Source organism: Ilyonectria robusta (assembly GCF_021365365.1).
Source record: "Ilyonectria robusta strain PMI_751 chromosome Unknown BGZ61scaffold_3, whole genome shotgun sequence".
Classification (NCBI taxonomy): domain Eukaryota; kingdom Fungi; phylum Ascomycota; class Sordariomycetes; order Hypocreales; family Nectriaceae; genus Ilyonectria; species Ilyonectria robusta.
The window spans coordinates 1,081,771-1,099,299 of NW_025764437.1; the positions used below are offsets into that span (position 1 = coordinate 1,081,771).

At 54.4% G+C, this 17,529-nt stretch overlaps 8 protein-coding genes and 1 non-coding gene across 9 annotated transcripts; 3 read left to right on the top strand and 6 right to left on the bottom strand.

Moving 5' to 3' along the window:
• Positions 1-1,595: 1,595 nt before the first annotated feature.
• BGZ61DRAFT_t59 lies at positions 1,596-1,690 on the bottom strand. The gene has a single exon. It is a non-coding gene; the product is annotated as a tRNA-Ile (tRNA).
• A 521-nt stretch (positions 1,691-2,211) lies between these two features.
• BGZ61DRAFT_342544 (uncharacterized protein) lies at positions 2,212-3,337 on the bottom strand (the record flags this gene model as incomplete). Its single annotated transcript, XM_046239514.1, has 2 exons — positions 2,212-2,876; positions 2,929-3,337. 2 exons carry the CDS (start codon positions 3,335-3,337, stop codon positions 2,212-2,214), a joined length of 1,074 nt encoding a protein of 357 aa, XP_046109403.1.
• Positions 3,338-3,792: 455 nt separating this feature from the next.
• Positions 3,793-4,507, bottom strand: BGZ61DRAFT_442825 (uncharacterized protein). Its single transcript, XM_046244791.1, has one exon. The coding sequence runs from the start codon at positions 4,391-4,393 to the stop codon at positions 4,172-4,174; it is 222 nt and encodes a 73-aa protein (XP_046109404.1). The 5' UTR covers positions 4,394-4,507; the 3' UTR covers positions 3,793-4,171.
• Positions 4,508-5,630: 1,123 nt separating this feature from the next.
• On the top strand, positions 5,631-6,508 carry BGZ61DRAFT_343449 (translation initiation factor eIF 4e-like domain-containing protein; the record flags this gene model as incomplete). Its single annotated transcript, XM_046239600.1, has 3 exons — positions 5,631-5,840; positions 5,893-5,964; positions 6,017-6,508. The coding sequence occupies 3 exons, from the start codon at positions 5,631-5,633 to the stop codon at positions 6,506-6,508; spliced, it is 774 nt and encodes a 257-aa protein (XP_046109405.1).
• Positions 6,509-7,052: 544 nt separating this feature from the next.
• BGZ61DRAFT_342710 (uncharacterized protein) lies at positions 7,053-8,884 on the bottom strand (the record flags this gene model as incomplete). Its single annotated transcript, XM_046239534.1, has 3 exons — positions 7,053-8,243; positions 8,301-8,596; positions 8,662-8,884. The coding sequence occupies 3 exons, from the start codon at positions 8,882-8,884 to the stop codon at positions 7,053-7,055; spliced, it is 1,710 nt and encodes a 569-aa protein (XP_046109406.1).
• A 1,051-nt stretch (positions 8,885-9,935) lies between these two features.
• BGZ61DRAFT_127063 (uncharacterized protein) lies at positions 9,936-11,570 on the top strand. Its single transcript, XM_046237104.1, has 3 exons — positions 9,936-10,370; positions 10,436-10,855; positions 10,936-11,570. The coding sequence occupies exons 1-3, from the start codon at positions 10,016-10,018 to the stop codon at positions 11,334-11,336; spliced, it is 1,176 nt and encodes a 391-aa protein (XP_046109407.1). The 5' UTR covers positions 9,936-10,015; the 3' UTR covers positions 11,337-11,570.
• Positions 11,571-12,543, bottom strand: BGZ61DRAFT_127064 (uncharacterized protein). Its single transcript, XM_046237105.1, has one exon. The coding sequence runs from the start codon at positions 12,339-12,341 to the stop codon at positions 11,805-11,807; it is 537 nt and encodes a 178-aa protein (XP_046109408.1). The 5' UTR covers positions 12,342-12,543; the 3' UTR covers positions 11,571-11,804.
• A 1,248-nt stretch (positions 12,544-13,791) lies between these two features.
• Positions 13,792-15,071, top strand: BGZ61DRAFT_127080 (bola domain-containing protein). The gene is made up of 3 exons (XM_046237106.1): positions 13,792-14,066; positions 14,127-14,233; positions 14,423-15,071. The coding sequence occupies exons 1-3, from the start codon at positions 13,971-13,973 to the stop codon at positions 14,667-14,669; spliced, it is 450 nt and encodes a 149-aa protein (XP_046109409.1). The 5' UTR covers positions 13,792-13,970; the 3' UTR covers positions 14,670-15,071.
• BGZ61DRAFT_442832 (uncharacterized protein) lies at positions 15,064-17,449 on the bottom strand. The gene has a single exon (XM_046244792.1). It carries the CDS (start codon positions 17,168-17,170, stop codon positions 15,299-15,301), a length of 1,872 nt encoding a protein of 623 aa, XP_046109410.1. The 5' UTR covers positions 17,171-17,449; the 3' UTR covers positions 15,064-15,298.
• Positions 17,450-17,529: the final 80 nt, after the last annotated feature.

The following is a 17,529-nucleotide window of genomic DNA, read 5'->3' on the forward strand; positions in this document are numbered from 1 at the left end:
CATCGCATCGTCCAGGAACTTGGCCATCTCGTTCCCATATAAATCGATGATTCTTCTAGTCTGCTTGCCGACGCCAGAATCGGCAAGGACATTGTCCATAATGCCAAGATTATTCATGAAATTCCGTTCGGTGTAAATCAGCTAGCTTCTGTCAGCGAAGAACGGTTGTTGCTGAAGCGTGTAAGAATGGCATAATATACCCTGAAAATTATTGGGCAGTATACGATTATCTGTGGAAGCTGGAACGATACATCCTCAACTACGGCGTTTTCTTGGTTCATTCACTGAATTCCGGAGGCCAGCTTTGCAAATTCAGTCCCAAGACCCTATTAAACGATCAACGTTTGTCTACGTCTGAAGTCCTAAAGCTCGGGCTATATACCTCAGCGTATCTAGTCCCACTATTTCTAGATAGGTTAAGGCGCTGAAGATAGCTTGATGCCATCCCCGTTAACTGATCAACTTGCGCGATGTCCATTGACAATGTATCTGGGGAAGGCCCTGCTGCCGTTTGTCACGCCCTTAGTGCAGCAGCAAAAATAGTGAGCATCCCAAAGTGCATGTTGGCGTCGGGGTGGTTTGATGCGTTGGTGTTAAACTATGACCTTGCCTCTGTGGTCACGAACCGGAACCAAATATGGGAAATAGCTACAATATATAATCGAGGTTAATATCAAAATATCACATTCGCCACCTGCCGTGCGTGGTTCCCATGCATGGTTTTCTTATTCTGCATGTAGACGGCCGAATACACAGGCTTTTACATTCCAAGCTTGACTTTGATGGCTGTGTAGGCTAAGGTTTGTCCCTAAGCGAAATACTCTAATGACAGATGAACAAGCAGGTTGAGTTTGCTTAGCAATTTGGGAGGTTCTACAATCAACTCAAATGCCACCCATGCTTGTGGCCCAACAGTAGAGCAACAACGTGCCTGTCTCTCTCCCAATGGCTATTCGCACATTTTACGTACAATGACAGATATGCGTTAACTGTGGGCGCAGTATTTTAGAGTGCAGAATTGTTGTGAAACAGACTCCATAGTTACGCACAATAGCCAATGGCATGGATTCGTCCTGAGCATCCAAGAACACGGGGAACGTGGCACAATACAGTATTAACTAGGAGGGGGCCTGGTATAAGGCTGGGTAAAATCGTAAGGTCTAGCCTCGCATTGCTTTGTGTCCGGGGAGGAAACATTCTGAGACCTACGGAACTCAATGCCATTCTCACATCATAAGTTCGAATTGGTAGCTGTTAAGACGAAGGAAGGCTCCATCAATATGAGAGCCGCATGGTAACGAGAGAAGTGACATACAAATCTGTCTCATCGTTTTAAAACAAAGACAAGAAATCGTCAACGACCAAAGTGTTCCATTTAGTAAGTAAGGGTGATGATGTTCATCGTAGTTGGTGTAGTTAGTGTGGTGGCAGATAAATAGACGAAAATAAATGCATTTTCAGACGATCATGGAGATACGAGGGGAGTCGGAGTTGCCTCCACACTGGCGAGTCGAAAACACACATATTTTTCAACTGCAAAAAGAAAACGAAATCAATGAAAACATCAAAAAGATTGGATGGCATCAAGAGTCTATTGCTCCCGGCAGGGCTTGAACCTGCGACCCTCGCATCACCAACACTGGCAATTGAAGTATTAGTACGATGCTCTAACCAACTGAGCTACGGAAGCCGTCCAATTGTTGAAACAAAGCCCGGGAATGGATCTCATGAACCTATTCCCAAAGCGGAGTTGGTTTAAGTGGAACTGACTCGTGTGCAAGTGCAAGATTCATCCAACGAACGCACTGCCGAAGTGACGAAGTGACAGACTTTGTGACAGAATTTCCGTCAATTTCCACAGTTTCTACGATCGATCCAGTTAACGATCCCAAAACCCCGGTCACTTGTTCTCTCGAGAAAACTCTTCCTCATATTAACGTCATGGTCTACATGGCCTTATGCATCGGAGATATTTGACGCAATCTAATCAATCTATTGAACCCACGCGCTATACGAACAACAAAACGCCGGAAGCAGCACCACATCAACCCAACGGCAAACCCCCACGCTTTCAGACCAACCCGTCCCCGTAGCTTAATAAAAGTCCCCCTCGGGGTTTTCGTAGGTAGGCTCTTGGCCCGACTCCGACGTCGGGCTTAACCCTTACCAGATGCTCCGCAAGCCGCTTAACCACGCAAATTGGTCGGGGAACTAACGGGGAACCCACAGCCAAAGTATCGCGACCAACATGATAACCAAGGCTGCACCATGAGGAACTGTCTTCTGATCACGCAGCCGGTGGATATATTCCGGAAGGCTTGTATACCCTCTGTCCTCGTCCCGATCTAGATCCCGTCCTTGGTAATACACGACGTGGGGCCCCATTATCCTGTAATTCGCTATTCCTTCCCTCCCAAACGCGTCCGTGGCGGGGTTGTAGCGAATGATCTCGGGTGACACTGAGATTTTTACTCGCGCTGTCATCTTACAGCTGCCAGTTGGCATCCGCTTTGCGGCCCAACTCAGTGCCCTGCCTTTGGAGTACTCGAACACTTCCTGGGAGAGATTGACTTGGTCCACGTGGTACCTCTCACCAGGCTTGACCCAGTCGAATGTGAGGATGGCAGGTGAGAACCGAGTACAGACATTGAGCCAGCCGGCGTACGCAATCACATCGTGAAGCCACTGGTACAGGACTTGGACCGAAGGTGTTTGCGACTCTGGTGTATCACTCGTCCACGTAAACGTGGGCAATAAGAGGGCCAATACCTGGGTGCATAGTTTGTCGACGTCCTCCCAAAAGAGGGGGGGCTGTCCACGTTTTGCGTTCAGATACACGCGATTTGTTTTCGCACGATCAATGCTCCGTTTGAATCCTAGAGCCAGTTAGCTTCATCATCGCCATGCCGTGTAACAGAGCAAACACACCTTCTTCATTAGCCATCGAAGCATCGGTCGACTGCAGAATGCTCAGGTGTTCAGGATCGGCACCGAAAAGCAGACTTGAGAAGACCTTGGCGTCGATGATCTTCATAAGGGTGGCCTGGAGGAGGAAGCCTCGTTCCGTTTTGTCGCGAAGCAACCTATCCCATCTTCCGGCGTGGCGATCGGGGCGTGCCAGCAGTTCCACGTATTTGATGAACTGGCCTGGGTGCTCTTGTAACCATGGTGCGGACTTGGGTTTGGTGGGCTGGCAGAATGCCTTTGTAACGAGGACGTTGACTTCAACGAAGAGATTGGCAAAGTGGAGCTCGTAGAACTCGTCAGGGTGGTCTTGGAGCGACTGCTCGAATTGTAGGGAGCGCCGGCTAGGGCGGAATCGTGAGAGTTCCTTCATCTCTCCTGGCTGACGATAAGGACAGTACAATCAATATCCTTTCCCGGCGGTAGCCTTTCAGCGAGGGTGGGGGTGGCAGGACGAGTATTGGTCGGGTGACGGGTGTGTATAAGTGGGAAAACCGGGATAAAATGGCGACGAAATGAGCGACGAAAGAAAGCGATCCAGAATAGTAGTTGATCTCAGCGAGATGTCGACGATCTCATAGACGTCGTCGTGCCGGCTCTTTGGGGGATGGCGGCCAGGAAGGTCATGCCCGAACTTATCATCAAAAGAGAGCTACTTCGGGTCTTGCTTTTGTGGGCAGAGTCTTTTGTCTTGGCGGCGTCCTTCTCAAAGGAAGTGGTCTGTGTATCGTGGTCCATTGTGTCTGGTGACTGGGGAACTCGACTGGAGTGATAGAGAGGTCGTGTAGTAGATAATTCAAAGAATCAAAGAATCAGCTGTGGAAGCTAGGAGGAGGTGTTTGGGGGGATGGGAAGCTTTGTTCTGTGGGTGAGGCGTAGCTATTAAAGTATCCGACACAAAGGCCCGGCATTCCAGGCCGGCCACACATCACGCTGATGCTGCGGAATAACCTTTGAGGGGCATGGAGGGGTCGTGAGCGTGGGATGGAATGGAGTTGAGACGCGACAACATTCCAGAACGGTATAGCCAGATCCGTGGCCTCATGCATGGGACGTGGGTTTGCTGATCATTGGGAGTCCCACGGCAGAAATACGTAATGATGCTCGTGGATCCCGTGGACACTCGAACCTGACCACTCGGCCGTAGGGCAGCTTGGGCCAGGGAGATCCCGCGCTGGGGGAACTGGGAGGGCAGGCTAACTTGCCGCTACGGCGCCTCATTCATCACAAGGGAGACGTTGCGGGCGCTGGCGGCAACGTGGTTGCGACACTGGAAAAGCTGAGGCGAACCAGTGTGAGACGGCCCATGCCGCGGGCAAGTTGTGTTTCTGGGGGGCCAAGTGCGTAATCCGTTGGGCCGCGCATCACGGCCGTCATCCAACTTAGGAAATGCTCGGGGATTTGCGTGCATGGTCACAAAGCAAATCATTCGAGTCGCTGGATGAAACGTGGGTTGAGGTGGAGGCCTGGATGGGGGTCTTCGTGATAGATCATGGATGACTGAGGGTAACACACCTCTCTCGGGAACTAAGCTCAGATAGACCATGATCATGGCTGTGTGAAAATGGCCTCACTTCACCTAGCATGGCCATGCATAGACACGAGGAGACTGGCTCGTTCTCAGCGTAGCAACATAGTTCTAATTCTGCCTTGTTTTTCTCCGAGAGTGCAGTTGGCAGTTGGCAATTTGGCAATTTGGCTCTCAAAGACTGCATGCTTGGTGGCCAGTCAGTATTTCAGCAGGTGGAGGAGGGATTCCTTAGCATGTAAACTTCGGGCAGGCAATCCCGGATTTGGGAGATTGCTATCCTCTTTCCGGCGAGAACCGCATACGCACCTACCTATATGTGCTGGAATAATCCAGAAGATGATGCCCTCCCAGATTGAAGTATGTAGTTTGAGCCCCAGAGGTGCTGTAAGTGCATGAAAACGGGAAGAAGTCTCTCATTGTATTACCACACAACTCTTAAGTTTGCCAAGATGAGAGTAATTACCCAACACCCCTTTGTCAGCTTTCGAAAGTACATTGTACACTGCCATTTCTCGTACTCTACCTGGTAGTCATGACACAGAAGCCAGTGTTTCGAAAGGCGCGTTCCTGGGACGGCCCCTTATATTCTTCCCCACCGTTCGCCCGCTCACGGTTACAGGGTAGGGGAGGCACACCGGAATAGCTCCTTCGGTTCAGGTTGGGGGTAGATTCCATGCCTGAATGCATGCCTTGCATACAAGGCATGAATATCGGGCCACACACCTCGGGCACCCCGTTGTGGCAGGCACGGAGCACGACCGTCAGTCAGGTAGGTAGGTAGGTACGGAGGTATGGTTTAGTTTAGGTCAGCACCGATATTTTTTTGCGGCTGGGGCTTTCACGAGTCGAAACAGCCCTCAAACACGACAACACTCGCATCTCCCGACAATCACCACCTCTCCAATACCTCATTCCCGCCGACTATTGCCTGGCGCAAAGTCACACACGCAAAGCTCAACCGGAAAGAACCGCTCGACTTATTTCTTTTCCGCCGCCCCACTTCCTCTCCGCCTCCCACCACCTTCCCTTCGCTATCCTTCCCAACGGTGCCCCGCGATCACACCTGCACGACGCATCTTTGATCCCGCCTGTCGCAACCTCAATTCCAGCAGCAGCACACGCGCCACCAAGTACAATGGCCGCTACCGCAACCGAAGTCCCCAAGATGGACGAGCAGGTCGACCTCTCCACCATCCCCATCGACCCCAACGGCAAGGAGGATGTTTCCGACAGCAAGGGTGGCGACGATACCGTCACCGTCTTCCACGACAAGGACAACTTCAACGTCAAGCACCCTCTCCAGAACAAGTGGACTCTTTGGTTCACCAAGCCCCCGAGCGGCAAGGTATGGCGAATTAGCTTCGGGCATGCTGGACTTCATGTTGACAGTGACGCAGGGCGACAACTGGAACGATCTTCTGAAGGAGGTCATCACCTTCGATTCCGTTGAGGAGTTCTGGGGTGTCTACGTGAGTCATTCTACATACTACCTGTCTCCGACCTCCCTCTGACATTCACTAGAACAACGTTTCCCCCGTCTCCGAGCTCGCCCTCAAGTCCGACTACCATCTCTTCAAGGCCGGTGTCCGCCCCGAGTGGGAAGACCCCCAGAACAAGCACGGTGGCAAGTGGTCGTACCAGTACAAGGAGAAGCGCAACGTCGACGTGGACCGCCTTTGGCTCCAGGTCATGATGGCCGCTATCGGCGAGACCCTTGAGAAGGACGAGGAAGATGGTGAGGTCATGGGTGTTGTTGTCAACGTCCGTAAGGCCTTTTTCCGAATTGGTGTCTGGACTCGCACCATTGGCAAGAGCATTCCAGGCCGCGGCGATGGCGATGTCGCCGGTGGCAAGGGCCGCACCAGCGAGAAGGGTAAGGATATCTTGATGTCTATTGGCCGTCGGTTCAAGGAGGTTCTGGAGTTGCCCGCGACGGAGCAGGTTGAGTACTCTGGTCACACCGACAGTGCTCACTCTGGAAGTACGAGGGCCAAGGCCAAGCACGTTGTCTAAGTGGAGGTGTTTGCAGATGAGGAGGGATGTTATTGACTTAGCAAAATACCCAGTAACATGCCAGGTCCATTTTATCCTTTACCTGTCATGTCATACCCCTCATAATGGCCAGATGGGAAAAATAGTGGTATGAGGTTACTGGAAGGCAAGGAGGCAGGGAGTTGAGATCAAGACGAAAGGATCTAGCTCCCGCCTGGTCACGGTTAGGGCCGGATGCAAATTTTTCCCTCGAGTTTATGATGGCGTTGCTAGGGAGGTCCTTCAGTCGAATGGTTACCGCAAGTACGAATATGACGAGCTGGCCACCAGGGCATCGGAAAAAAATAGAATACTTCAACATTTTGGTCCACCTCTTCACTTGTCATGGAAAGTGTCCGATGATGTATATCCTGGTTCTAAACCCCTTAATCAACCTGGGCTTCCCATGTCTAATCACAATACGTATAATCTTACACATCTACATTTCTAGGTGTTGTTTTCCTCTTATTATGCCACCGTCCCACAGAATCATATACACATGGAGAGGGTAATTGTAGTTCTACCCTTACATCTCGTCACCGCTCATGTCGGCGAAAATGGCTTTGACTAGTTGCTTCTTGTTGATCTTGCCCATGGCGTTGCGGGGAATGTGGTCGACGATACGCAAGACCTGAGGGATCTTGTAGTTGGCAAGGCGGTTTTTGAGGGCTCGGCGCATGTCCAGGGGCGACCACTTGGTGACGACGTCATGGTCGAGGATGAGGATGGCGCCGACCTTGTGGCCCCAATTTCCGCTGGGGACTGCGACGACGGCGGCCTCAGCGACTTCGGGGAGGGAGAGCAGCTCGCGCTCGACCTCGAGGGCGCTGACCTTTTCGCCGCCCGTCTTGATGATGTCGGCGGACTTGCGGCCTTGGATGAAGTAGAGGGGCCCGCGGGTCCAGGGCTGCTGCGTGGCATTGTGGCCTGCAGATAGGACGGGCCGACGGACGGCGACGTCTCCCGTCTTGAACCAGCGGCCCTGGCCGTCCTTGTCCTCGACGAACTCGCTGGCCGTGGCGGTTGGGTTGCGCCAGTATTCGCGGAAGATGGTGGGACCGCGAAGCTGGATTTCGCCGGAGCGCTCGCGGCCCGTTTCCGGGTCGATCTCTTCGCCTTCTTCGATGATCTTGCCCGTGTCCATGTCGACAAGGCGAGCCTGCACCGACGGCAAGGGCCAGCCGACGCTGGCGTCGATGCGATCCCCAAAGTCAAGGCCACAGCTGAGGGCCATGCCAACCTCGGTCATGCCGTATCGCTCAAGAAGGACGTTGCCGTGGCTCAGGTCCCTCCATGCAGCCTTGATCGGCGTGGGGAGCGCGGCGGAGCCTGAGATGGCGACTCGCATGTGCTCAGGTGAGGCGGCGGTGCGGGCGGCTTCTTGAACATCCGAGGGGAGAGACTTGTAAGAGTTGAGAAGACGGCTATAGACGGTGGGAACAACGGTGAAGAAGGTGATCTTGTCCTTGGGGGTAGCCTGGTTGGCGACGGGGAGGAAAGGGGCTGAGAGGCGCTTCCAGACGGCATCAGCGTTGAAGGGGAACATGAACTCAATGGTGGAGCCGGCGAGAAGAGGGGTGAGGATGGCATTCACAGTTCCATGGATATGGTGGAGGGGAAGGACATGGAGTAGGTGGTCAGAGGGGGAGTACTCCCAGGCTTCAAGGAGGGAGCGGGATTGGGCCGTAAGGACGGATTGGGGGAGCAAAACGCCTTTCTAAGTCAGGGGTTAGCAAAGAGACGAGATCACTTTCATGAGCAGCTTCTATCTTACCGGTCGATTGGTCGTTCCCGAGGTGTAGAGCATCATGCCTGCTTCTCCGGGGTCGGAGTCACCAAGCGCAATCTCCTCATGGCTTCCTCCACCCATGTGCTTTGCCAACTCGAGATGAGCAGGCTTAGACTTCAATTCAGTGGCCAAGACCTCTTTAGCCTTGGGCGCAAACTTGGTTGAGGAGACGAGCAACGAGGCCTCGCTCTGGTTGAGGATATACTGCAGCTCCGGCGCCGGGAACGCGGGAGACAAGGGTACGGCGATGGACCGGGCGGCCATGACGGCGAGGAGGGTCACTACGAAGCTCGGCGTCAGTGCCAACAACCGAGAGGGCGCGGAGGGGTGGTGGTGCTTGGCTCACCGACGTAGTCATAGCTGTTCTCAACCAGGAAAGCAATGCGCTCGCCATTGAGGTCCTCGCGACCGGCGGCCTGGGAGAGGCGATCGCGGGCCCGGCGCACATCGCCGAGCAGCTGGCCGTACTTGAAGGTGCGCCCGGAGAGGGAGTGGATGACGGCGGTGGAGTCAGGGTCGTGGCGGGAGACGGCCTCGAAGAGGGGCAGGCGCGGGAGGGTGGAGAGCATTCTGGCGGCGGGACGGAGCGAGGCAAAGGGCGAGGTCAGAGACGGAACGGACGAGGGCGGGCGCCGGACGGCGGAGGAGAGAAGCGACCGGAGGAGGGACATTGTGAAACCGGAAAGGGAGAAGGGACGGAGGGAGGAGGGGGTAGTCAATTGGAGTCGGAAGGATGCGTGGGCGGAGACGCGACGACGCCGAGTCCGGTCCGGGGGCACATTTGCCGAGGCGACGATGGGAGGATGGATGGATGGATGGGTGGTGATGGGGAAGATCCGTGATCCTGGACTGGAGCGGTAGATCTGTTTGGCCCTGGTGTAGGTGACGTCGGGTAACGGGCCGCGGGGCGCTGCTAATTGGGTCTACAGAGCTCCAGGTCTCCGCTGAGGGTACGTACTTGGCCCATCTTCGGCCGAGAGTGATCGATCGGCATCCAGATGTAGGTGCGAAACCAGGTGGGTTAAATACTATCCTAAGCCGAAGACAGTTATAGTCTCGTCTCGTTCAAGTCATAAGATGGAGGGATCTAGTCGGATATTTTGACGAGAGGTTCTAACGAGGTGTTCTTTCTCCATTTCTGAGAAAGAACATCGAGAATATCCACTGCCGCGGGGCTTCAAGTATGGCATCCATCCATCCATTCGCCTCAAATGACATGTCTCCTGCACACCCGGAGCTCAAATTCGCGCTGAGCGTGTTAAAATCTCATAGGATGGCCTGCACAACTCAGAAGAGGAAAATTCGTTATTTTGGAACTTGGGGTTTTGCAATAGGTTGCGCCTTGATGATAAGGTGGACCAGTGGATTTGGACCGACTGTCGACCTATACATCTCGACTTTGTTAGCTTACACCCAGTCAATGAACGAGGCACGCCAGCAAGGTGCGGTTCAGATGGAGACATAACATTATAGTTGGTGCACGTTGGTGTGCATAATCATGCCTAGCTGGCAAGTTGAAGCCCGACGAGCAGACCGCTTTTTTTATTGAGGGGTATTAGGTAGCAATCGCATAACCGTCGAATAAGAGTCATATCCTCAGACGGACATTAGGCTGGATGCTCTCACCAGATCAACAACTGAGCCGTCACCTATTACTCGCAAATCCAAAATCGCCTCATCTGTGTGTTCTTCCAAGCAAAATGGCGCTGGGTCAGGTTGAGTTCACGCTCTTGGCCAGTGTCTTGGTGGCCTACATCATATTCACGCCAGAGCCCCTGGTGTTGTTGCGGAATCTTTCTGCATGGGCTATTTTGACCTGGCTGGCGTGGTATGGCTACCAGCACTGGGAAACATCTCCCCGGACAAGGAGGCTCGTCCATGGTATTTACAACGACCGTGCCATTTCCACTATTATAGAGCTGTATTGGCACCAGGCACTTGGTGCTTTGGGAAGCTGGGGAACCAAATCGGTTGGAACCACATGCACCCGAGCTGTCGTTGGGCTTGCAAGCATTTTCGGATTCGGATGGCCACAGAGTGATGGAACGGCTTCAGGTACTTGCACCATTTCCCGAAAAAGTTGCCCTGGGTCAAACCCGGCCTAACGAACGACTTCACAGACACCACAACCAAATCCAAGGGAACCTTCCTGCGCCATACGAAATATTATGCAATCCTAGTCACAACACCCCCGGTTCATATCTATGGACCAGTGAGCGATCATCTCCATACAGCGCCCGACCGATCGGAGAAAATTATGTGGAACTCGACTTCACCGGACTCCATCCCGCCGATGCTAGCATCATTGGCATTCCGACGACATTTTGCCCTGTGCCTCGTACCTCAAGGAGTCTGGGAATCGAAGACCAAAACTCTCACGGAAAAGTTTGACGGGCAGGTATTCTGGGACTACTCCGGCGACGAACCGGATAATTCGAGAGCAGTTGCCTGGCCGCCAAGTCGAATTTCGGACATCAATGCTATTCAAGAACTTGGCATCATTGACTCCGATGGTGACGCAGTGGCCACCTGCACAAGCCGTAAGTATAACCTTAAAACCTTAGATTGTTGAGAGTACTGGGTTTCAGGATTTGTTAGAAAATCGCTAATGACCACATAGATTACAATCAGCTTCGAGAGGACTGGGAGTATTTCAACATTTGGTGGAACGACGCTGATTTCGCCATCATTCTCGCTTGTCTCGTTGATGAGAGTGCCGTGTCCATCTGTCGCGTCTTGATGCGCCGTCGGGATGAACTGAGAGAGACCGAGGTCACCAAGCCGCGACAGGCATCAGGTCGTACAGCAACCTTCATGACGATGGCTGCGGCTGGTGGACTGATGGTGATGACTGGGGGTCTGGCCGCTCCGGTCGCTGGTCCTCTCTTTGCTGCCGCCGGGGCATCTCATTTGGCGCAGGATGTGTTGACGACGAAAGAAGCATTACGCCGGAGTCAGCGGATGGCGTCGTCTGACCAGCTACAAGTCCGATTCCCAAGGCTGCGACAGCTGTTTGCATGAATAGTCGGGTGGCAGCTGTAGGGGCCTCTCTGTTGCATTTCATCCCCCAGATAAATTGACGCTATACTCTTCAGTCCAGATGACTGCACAGAATCCTTCGAAGCTGAAACCACGGAGCGCCTATGGTTCATCCAGACTCCCATCTTTGATACTAAAAATAACGGCAAATCGTTTTGACAGGTGGAAGATGGCCAAACTCCCTGGCTTACCTTTGCACGTGATGGTATAGGCCTGCAGATCAGGTCTAGATTGTGATTCGGCGGGAGATGTAGGCGAAGTGGCTTGGGGGGGATTGCCTCTGGACGGGACAAGCTGGCGCCCAACAGCCTACGATCCTTGACACACTCTGGAGCCATAAACTGCCAGCAGTGCAATTACGTACCTCGCCTATCTTGTATAGTACCGGGGTGTATGTCTGAGCGTCGTGGTGTTGTCGAGTTAGCGGGACGGCTCAGCAGCCACTTGCTGCTAGAGCAGGTTCCTTCTCTTGGACTCCCTCACGCCCGCTTGGACACTCCGGCACGGGAGGTCGGGAGCGGGCCATGGGCTGGACTCTGCTCTAGGGCGAGTAGCGGCGGTGGGGTGACGACGACATGCTGGGGCTGCGAGGGGGGACAAGCGGCCTGCTGGCAGACCGTCAATCAGTGCAGGTTCTCTCTCCGCCATTCCGATAGTGGGAGAGGCAAAGAGGGGGATCCCGCGGTGGGTGGCACGAGGGTTGGGATGGACACAGGGGATGCTTCTTTGGAAGGTTCTGTGCGTCCAGCCACAGCACAGGGCCCCTGCGGGTGTGCTCCACCGTGTCACACCGTCTTCGTAGTGTGTGTGTGTGCTGGCGGTAGGGCGGTAGGCTCCATGGCTACCAGGGCGGGCTCTGATGTTGCGGTGTTGCGGTGCCGCTGCTGAGTTGCGGTGCGGCATCATGACTGATAAGTCGATACATACCGGTCTGATCCATGACACGGGCCCTGACCAGGCCCTGACCAGGCCACGCCCGCAGGTCATCTGTCACATCGTTTGGGACGCTCCTCGTCTCTTTTCCGCGGGCCCCGGTCTCCCCGGACCAATTGCTCGGGGCGGTTGACTTGTCCCTCCGGTGGTGTGGTGGGCGGGCATCCATGATGATCCCGGCACACGCAGACCGCATACCGCCAGAACGCAAGGGCGCCACACCAGATCCCGCCCGTCTGGGCCGTACCTACAGAACACCACGCAAACTACTGTACTGTACGGCAGCGACACGGAGCAAACTCCACACCGCAGAGGGCGGCCGTTCCAATTGCGGCCCAAGGCGGCCCTCCCTGGTGGCAATCCGCGTCTCCCCGCTAAAAAGGAGAAGGGCCATCTATTCGTAGTTCGTACATAGTTACATGGTGGCATCTACCGGTGCTTGGGCGCAAAGCCGGGGCGCAAAGCCGGGGCGCACCCATGCCCGCACTGTACTGCACAGTTTACTCACTACGTAGTAGTTACCATCTTAGTTCATCTGCTGCGTGGGATGGATTTTTGCACCGCCGGGAGGGCACAAGGGCCCACGAGGGGCAACCCGGTGCCCAGGTCCCCGGCATTCCCAGGGCTTCACCGCTCCCACTGCTGGGCGGTCTGCTATTGGGCTTTTTGCTTCTCCCCGCCAGCAGCAGCCCAGCAAGGGCCCTTGTTGGACGGTTGGCAAGCAGTGGGCGGTAGCCGGAGCGTGGCCACCGGGGCTACTGTAGGGGGGGGGGGTCTGGTACAGCGTACAGCGGCCAGCGGGCAGCCAGCCAACCTCACTCCAAGTAAACGAAACCTGGCGGTGCTCGAGCTGCGCTTCTGCTGCACGCTGCACGCCCGCCAGGCAAGGGATCCGCACAAACGCGGCCTTGGGTTGGCTTGTTTTCCCTTTTGGCTTTTGCTTTTGCTGGAGCGCGTGCCGTGCTCTGTCGCAAGCCCGCGGTGCGTCGTGCGTCGTGCAGCGTGCGTCGTGCGGGATGCGTGTGAAATGCGCTGTACTTCGTAACTTGGCCGTGCTGCGGCGCTCACCGACTTCACACCGAAACGCCAACGAACGAACAGATCCGGTCCATCCAACTCTCTCCGTCACCCGCCACCCGGCAAAAGCAGACGCTGCCAAGGGTCAATCACACCCTCTTTTTTTTTTTGTTTTTGTCACTTCCCGCTCAACAGCCTCCTCTGCTTCCTTTCTTTTTCCATCCCCTCTCCCCTCTTCCCCCGAAACTAAAATATCTCTGCTCTTGTTGTCTCGTCTTCCTCGTGAGTGGCTTTTTGGGGGCAGCTGAGTAAATCGACAAGTCCAAAGAAAAAAAATCAAAACCGAACTAGACTTTGTTCCGCCTTTCCCGTGTTTCTCTTATCGACTTCATCCCGTCGTCTACCGCTCGCACTTCGACCCGGCTACTCTCGTCCTCACCTCTCCTCCCAACCCTCGTGTATTCATTCATCCACACCAATCCTCTCTCTTCTCTCTTCTGCTTCCTTGCACGTGCTGCACACGGTGCCCGTTTCTCAGCGACTGTTGCGCCGCGACGGGACCAACCATTTCAACGTCGGCATCAACACCCGTCGACACCACGGCGCATCCACATCACGGACGTGACCTCACGATTCGTTCCACCTAAACCACTTGCACTCTACCTCATGTTTCGACGATACGCGCTCGGCTTTTCGAGCGTCGGACGACAGCTCTCCACCATGAGCTCCAACACTCCAGTCGAGGACACCATCAGGGCCAAGGTATGTATCTGCTCCTCGCCCTCCGCCATGACTCGCCGAGATTGACACCCGTCCGCTTAGATCACCGCCGCCTTCAACCCGCAGACTCTTGAGATCTACAATGATTCCCACCTGCACTCTCACCACAAGGCCATGGCCGGCAGCACCTCCAAGGAGACCCACTTCCGGTAAGTCCTCCGAAAAGACGGCGTCTACTGTTCAATGGCATCTCACCCCATCCCTTTGCATCCCCATGACTCCATCGCCGAGCCTCACACCACTCCCTAATCCCCACTCTTGCTGTCACTGTAACCTCGCACAAACTCGACCTCTGCCTCAATACCGTCTCATGTCCACCCCCGCTAACACTGCTCTAGTCTCGTCATCACCTCCGATGCATTCGACTCTAAGATGCAGCCCGCCCGCCACCGTATGGTCTACGCCCTGCTCCGTGACGAGATGGCTCTCGAGGGCGGAATCCACGCCCTCCAGCTCCGCACCATGACTCCCTCCGAGGAGGAGCGCCATCAGAAGAAGAAGGATGAAGAGGCCAAAGCCAAAGCCGAAGCCAAGGCTCTCAGGGCCGAGGCCCGAGCTGCCCAGGAAGCCGAGCCCGAGACTTGAACATGGCACCCAAACCAAACACCCCCGACAACTCTCTGATCGGGGGCCTCATGATGATTAACGGAACCAGTAACGGATTTTACCAAACCCACCACGAAAAAATTGTAACGGAAACGGAAAGAATGAAACGCAAGAAACAACAGGTCGCTCCAAGATGCAACGACAAGGTCGCGCCGCAGTGCCACAGAAGGGAAATGACGTCGAGGACGAGTCGGATTCGCAAAACACAGTACTTCGTAGAATGGCACGCGCTCCTCAGGGAGATGGACGCATGAGATGGAATGTTCGAGTATCCTAGGCAACAAGGCTCTCAAACCGAAGTTAGGCAGGCAGTCAGTCAGTCTAGCTATTATAGACAAGTTGCCCACGCACAATAGACCGGTCTTTCCAATGCTTTTTACTGAGCCGTGTGCAATTGATTGATTGTTCTTCTCTATCAACGGAGACGTATCAAGCTAGCCCCACACTCCGTGTCCTTTCCTGAAGGATTCCTCGACAGAATAACAAGTAGCAATGCTATACCGGGTATCAATAGTATTACAAACTCCGAGACGCTCTCCAGCTTTATAAACGCCAAAACGCAAGATGACACTAGGCATGCCCCACTCTCTACAAGTATCGCCGTCCTGTCACTGTCGAAACCTGCTGCTCGTCACACTCCGAGAGTCAGCGCTCTTCCTCCTCAAAAAGTGCTCCCTGAGTTTTGCACGCTCTTCTACGGTGCGCCTTCGTGGGGTCGAGCTCGAATTGACGCCTGATGCGAGTCTCCCAAAGTACTGAGATGCACGAGAAGGTCTGGTCCTGGTGGCAGGCGTTGCAACCGTCGACGGGAGAGCGGTTGAGTTCCAGGAGGGAGAGGGGGGTGGGGGAGCCTGAGTTAAGATCCCACGAGGTCGTGATGCACTCGTCAATGCTGGTGTTGAGATTGGTCGCCGCAACGTTTCACGGCGGTCAACGTCCATTATTCCATCTAGGCCGAGGGGTGCCTGCCTTGTCTCAATAACTTCTTCATCGGACCCGTCCTCTTCGACAATGAGCTTGCTGGCCTTGGCCACTTCCTTTGGATATGAATCGAGGATGTAGCTAAGGTTTTCCTTGGTTACCACCATATTGTTGAAGACCGGCGGCCCGGACAAATTGTTGAACCATTCAATGGCGACGAGCGCTTCCTGTCCTGCCCTGGCATTCCTGACGTAGACTTGGTAGTTCGCAAATGCTCGGATGAAATCATCATAAAGGTAGTCCCGGAGCTGTCGGCGCCTCCGGAGCCAGTCGAGATAGACACAAGTCTTGATAAAATCCCAAAGGGTACCCGAATGGTTTTCCGTGTACGTTGGATATACCATTGTGAAGACCTTGAAAGGCTCAATATCCCCACTAAGGGTTATCTGTGGGAATGGTGGCGGGAAGTGCTGAGAAGCTCGCTCAGATTGGTAGGAGCCAGATACGGGTGCCTGAATTTGTGATTGTTCAATGATCACTTCCATGTCGTCGTTTTCCTCCTGATCATACGCATCGTCCATATCCATGTCTTTGCTGGTCTCAACGGACTGTAGAACAGAGCCCTGAGTTGGGGGTTCTTCAAATGTGGCAGGAATGATGGAGGAAGGAGATGTTGAATCAGAGCTCTCGATCTCCGTAAATGTCTTGGTTGGAGCGAGTCTATTCAATCCAGGTTGGATTTTCCTTGGAGTCTTGTCATTGAATTGGATGGCCTTCATGCGGCGTTCGCGGCGTTGTTCCGGTGGAACAAATTCAGCCGCAGGTTTGCCCGCCACAACAGTGTTCGGAATGGTAGGCTGCGTGGGATGACTTGGCTGTGCGCATGGCGGAGTGGCCATGGGATTGGTTCCAGAGGGGGTTGGGAAATCCACAGTTGCTTGGAGGCGAGCAGCTGCCCGATTGACAGGAGTATCTTGGAGAAGCTGGGGTTGGGGGATATCCACTTCCAGATCCTCCTCCGGCCCGTCCGAGGAAGGGAAGCTGAAGGGGAGAGCTGGCCGTGGTGGAGGGGCCATGGGTGCAGCTTTTGGTGTTTCACGAACGATGGAGGACTCGACGGGTATCTGCGGGAGTTGGGGGAGACGAGGTTCCCGCTCCGGCGATACTGACCACTCGATGAACTCTTCCCTCAGTTCTAAAGGGTCTTCCGAGTGGCCATTTTGGGTGGGTTGAACATCGTGACTGCTCGTTGGCCCTGAAGGGCTGCTGTCTCTTGTCGTTGACGGCAGTGGCAACTGTGATGACAGTTGTACTTGTGACTGTACTTGTAGCTGTGTTTGAGGCTCTGTTGTTGCCGATGTCTGGGCGATATACGCCTTTTTGGTCGTCTCCAAGACATGACCAGGGACGTTGACTAGCCCGTGAGGCTTACCCTTCAGGTCAATCGCCCATGAGTCTGGGTTATCCAGCAGCACCTGCTGGTCCTTGGGGATGCTGGTGAGGTTGCGACGCGCGAGAAGCTCAATGATGTCCCGCGGAGGGGATGAGGCTAGAGACATTGGATGGGAATGAATCTGGATGACGACAAAGGCCCCGACGCCAATGGCGATGTGCGTCACATCTGCTTGAGGCTGACTGATGAAGGGATGAAGCTCGCGGCCGCGAGGAGAGAAGGGATGGAACGAAATAACGGGCCAGGGATTAAGAGATGCGACGAGGATCGTCTGTGGTGATAGTTGACTTTGTAAAATGATGGCCGGTGGTTTGGGACAGAAATGCAGACGTTTTTTTGGCCTCCTACCATTTTCACGTCACTATCGTCTGCCGGCGCGACGCGGCGAAGATTGGCAGTCGCGTCCCCAGACTGCGGGGTCTGGTTCCAGATGCCCTTGTGTGGCTGGCTGGTCTGTGCAGCATC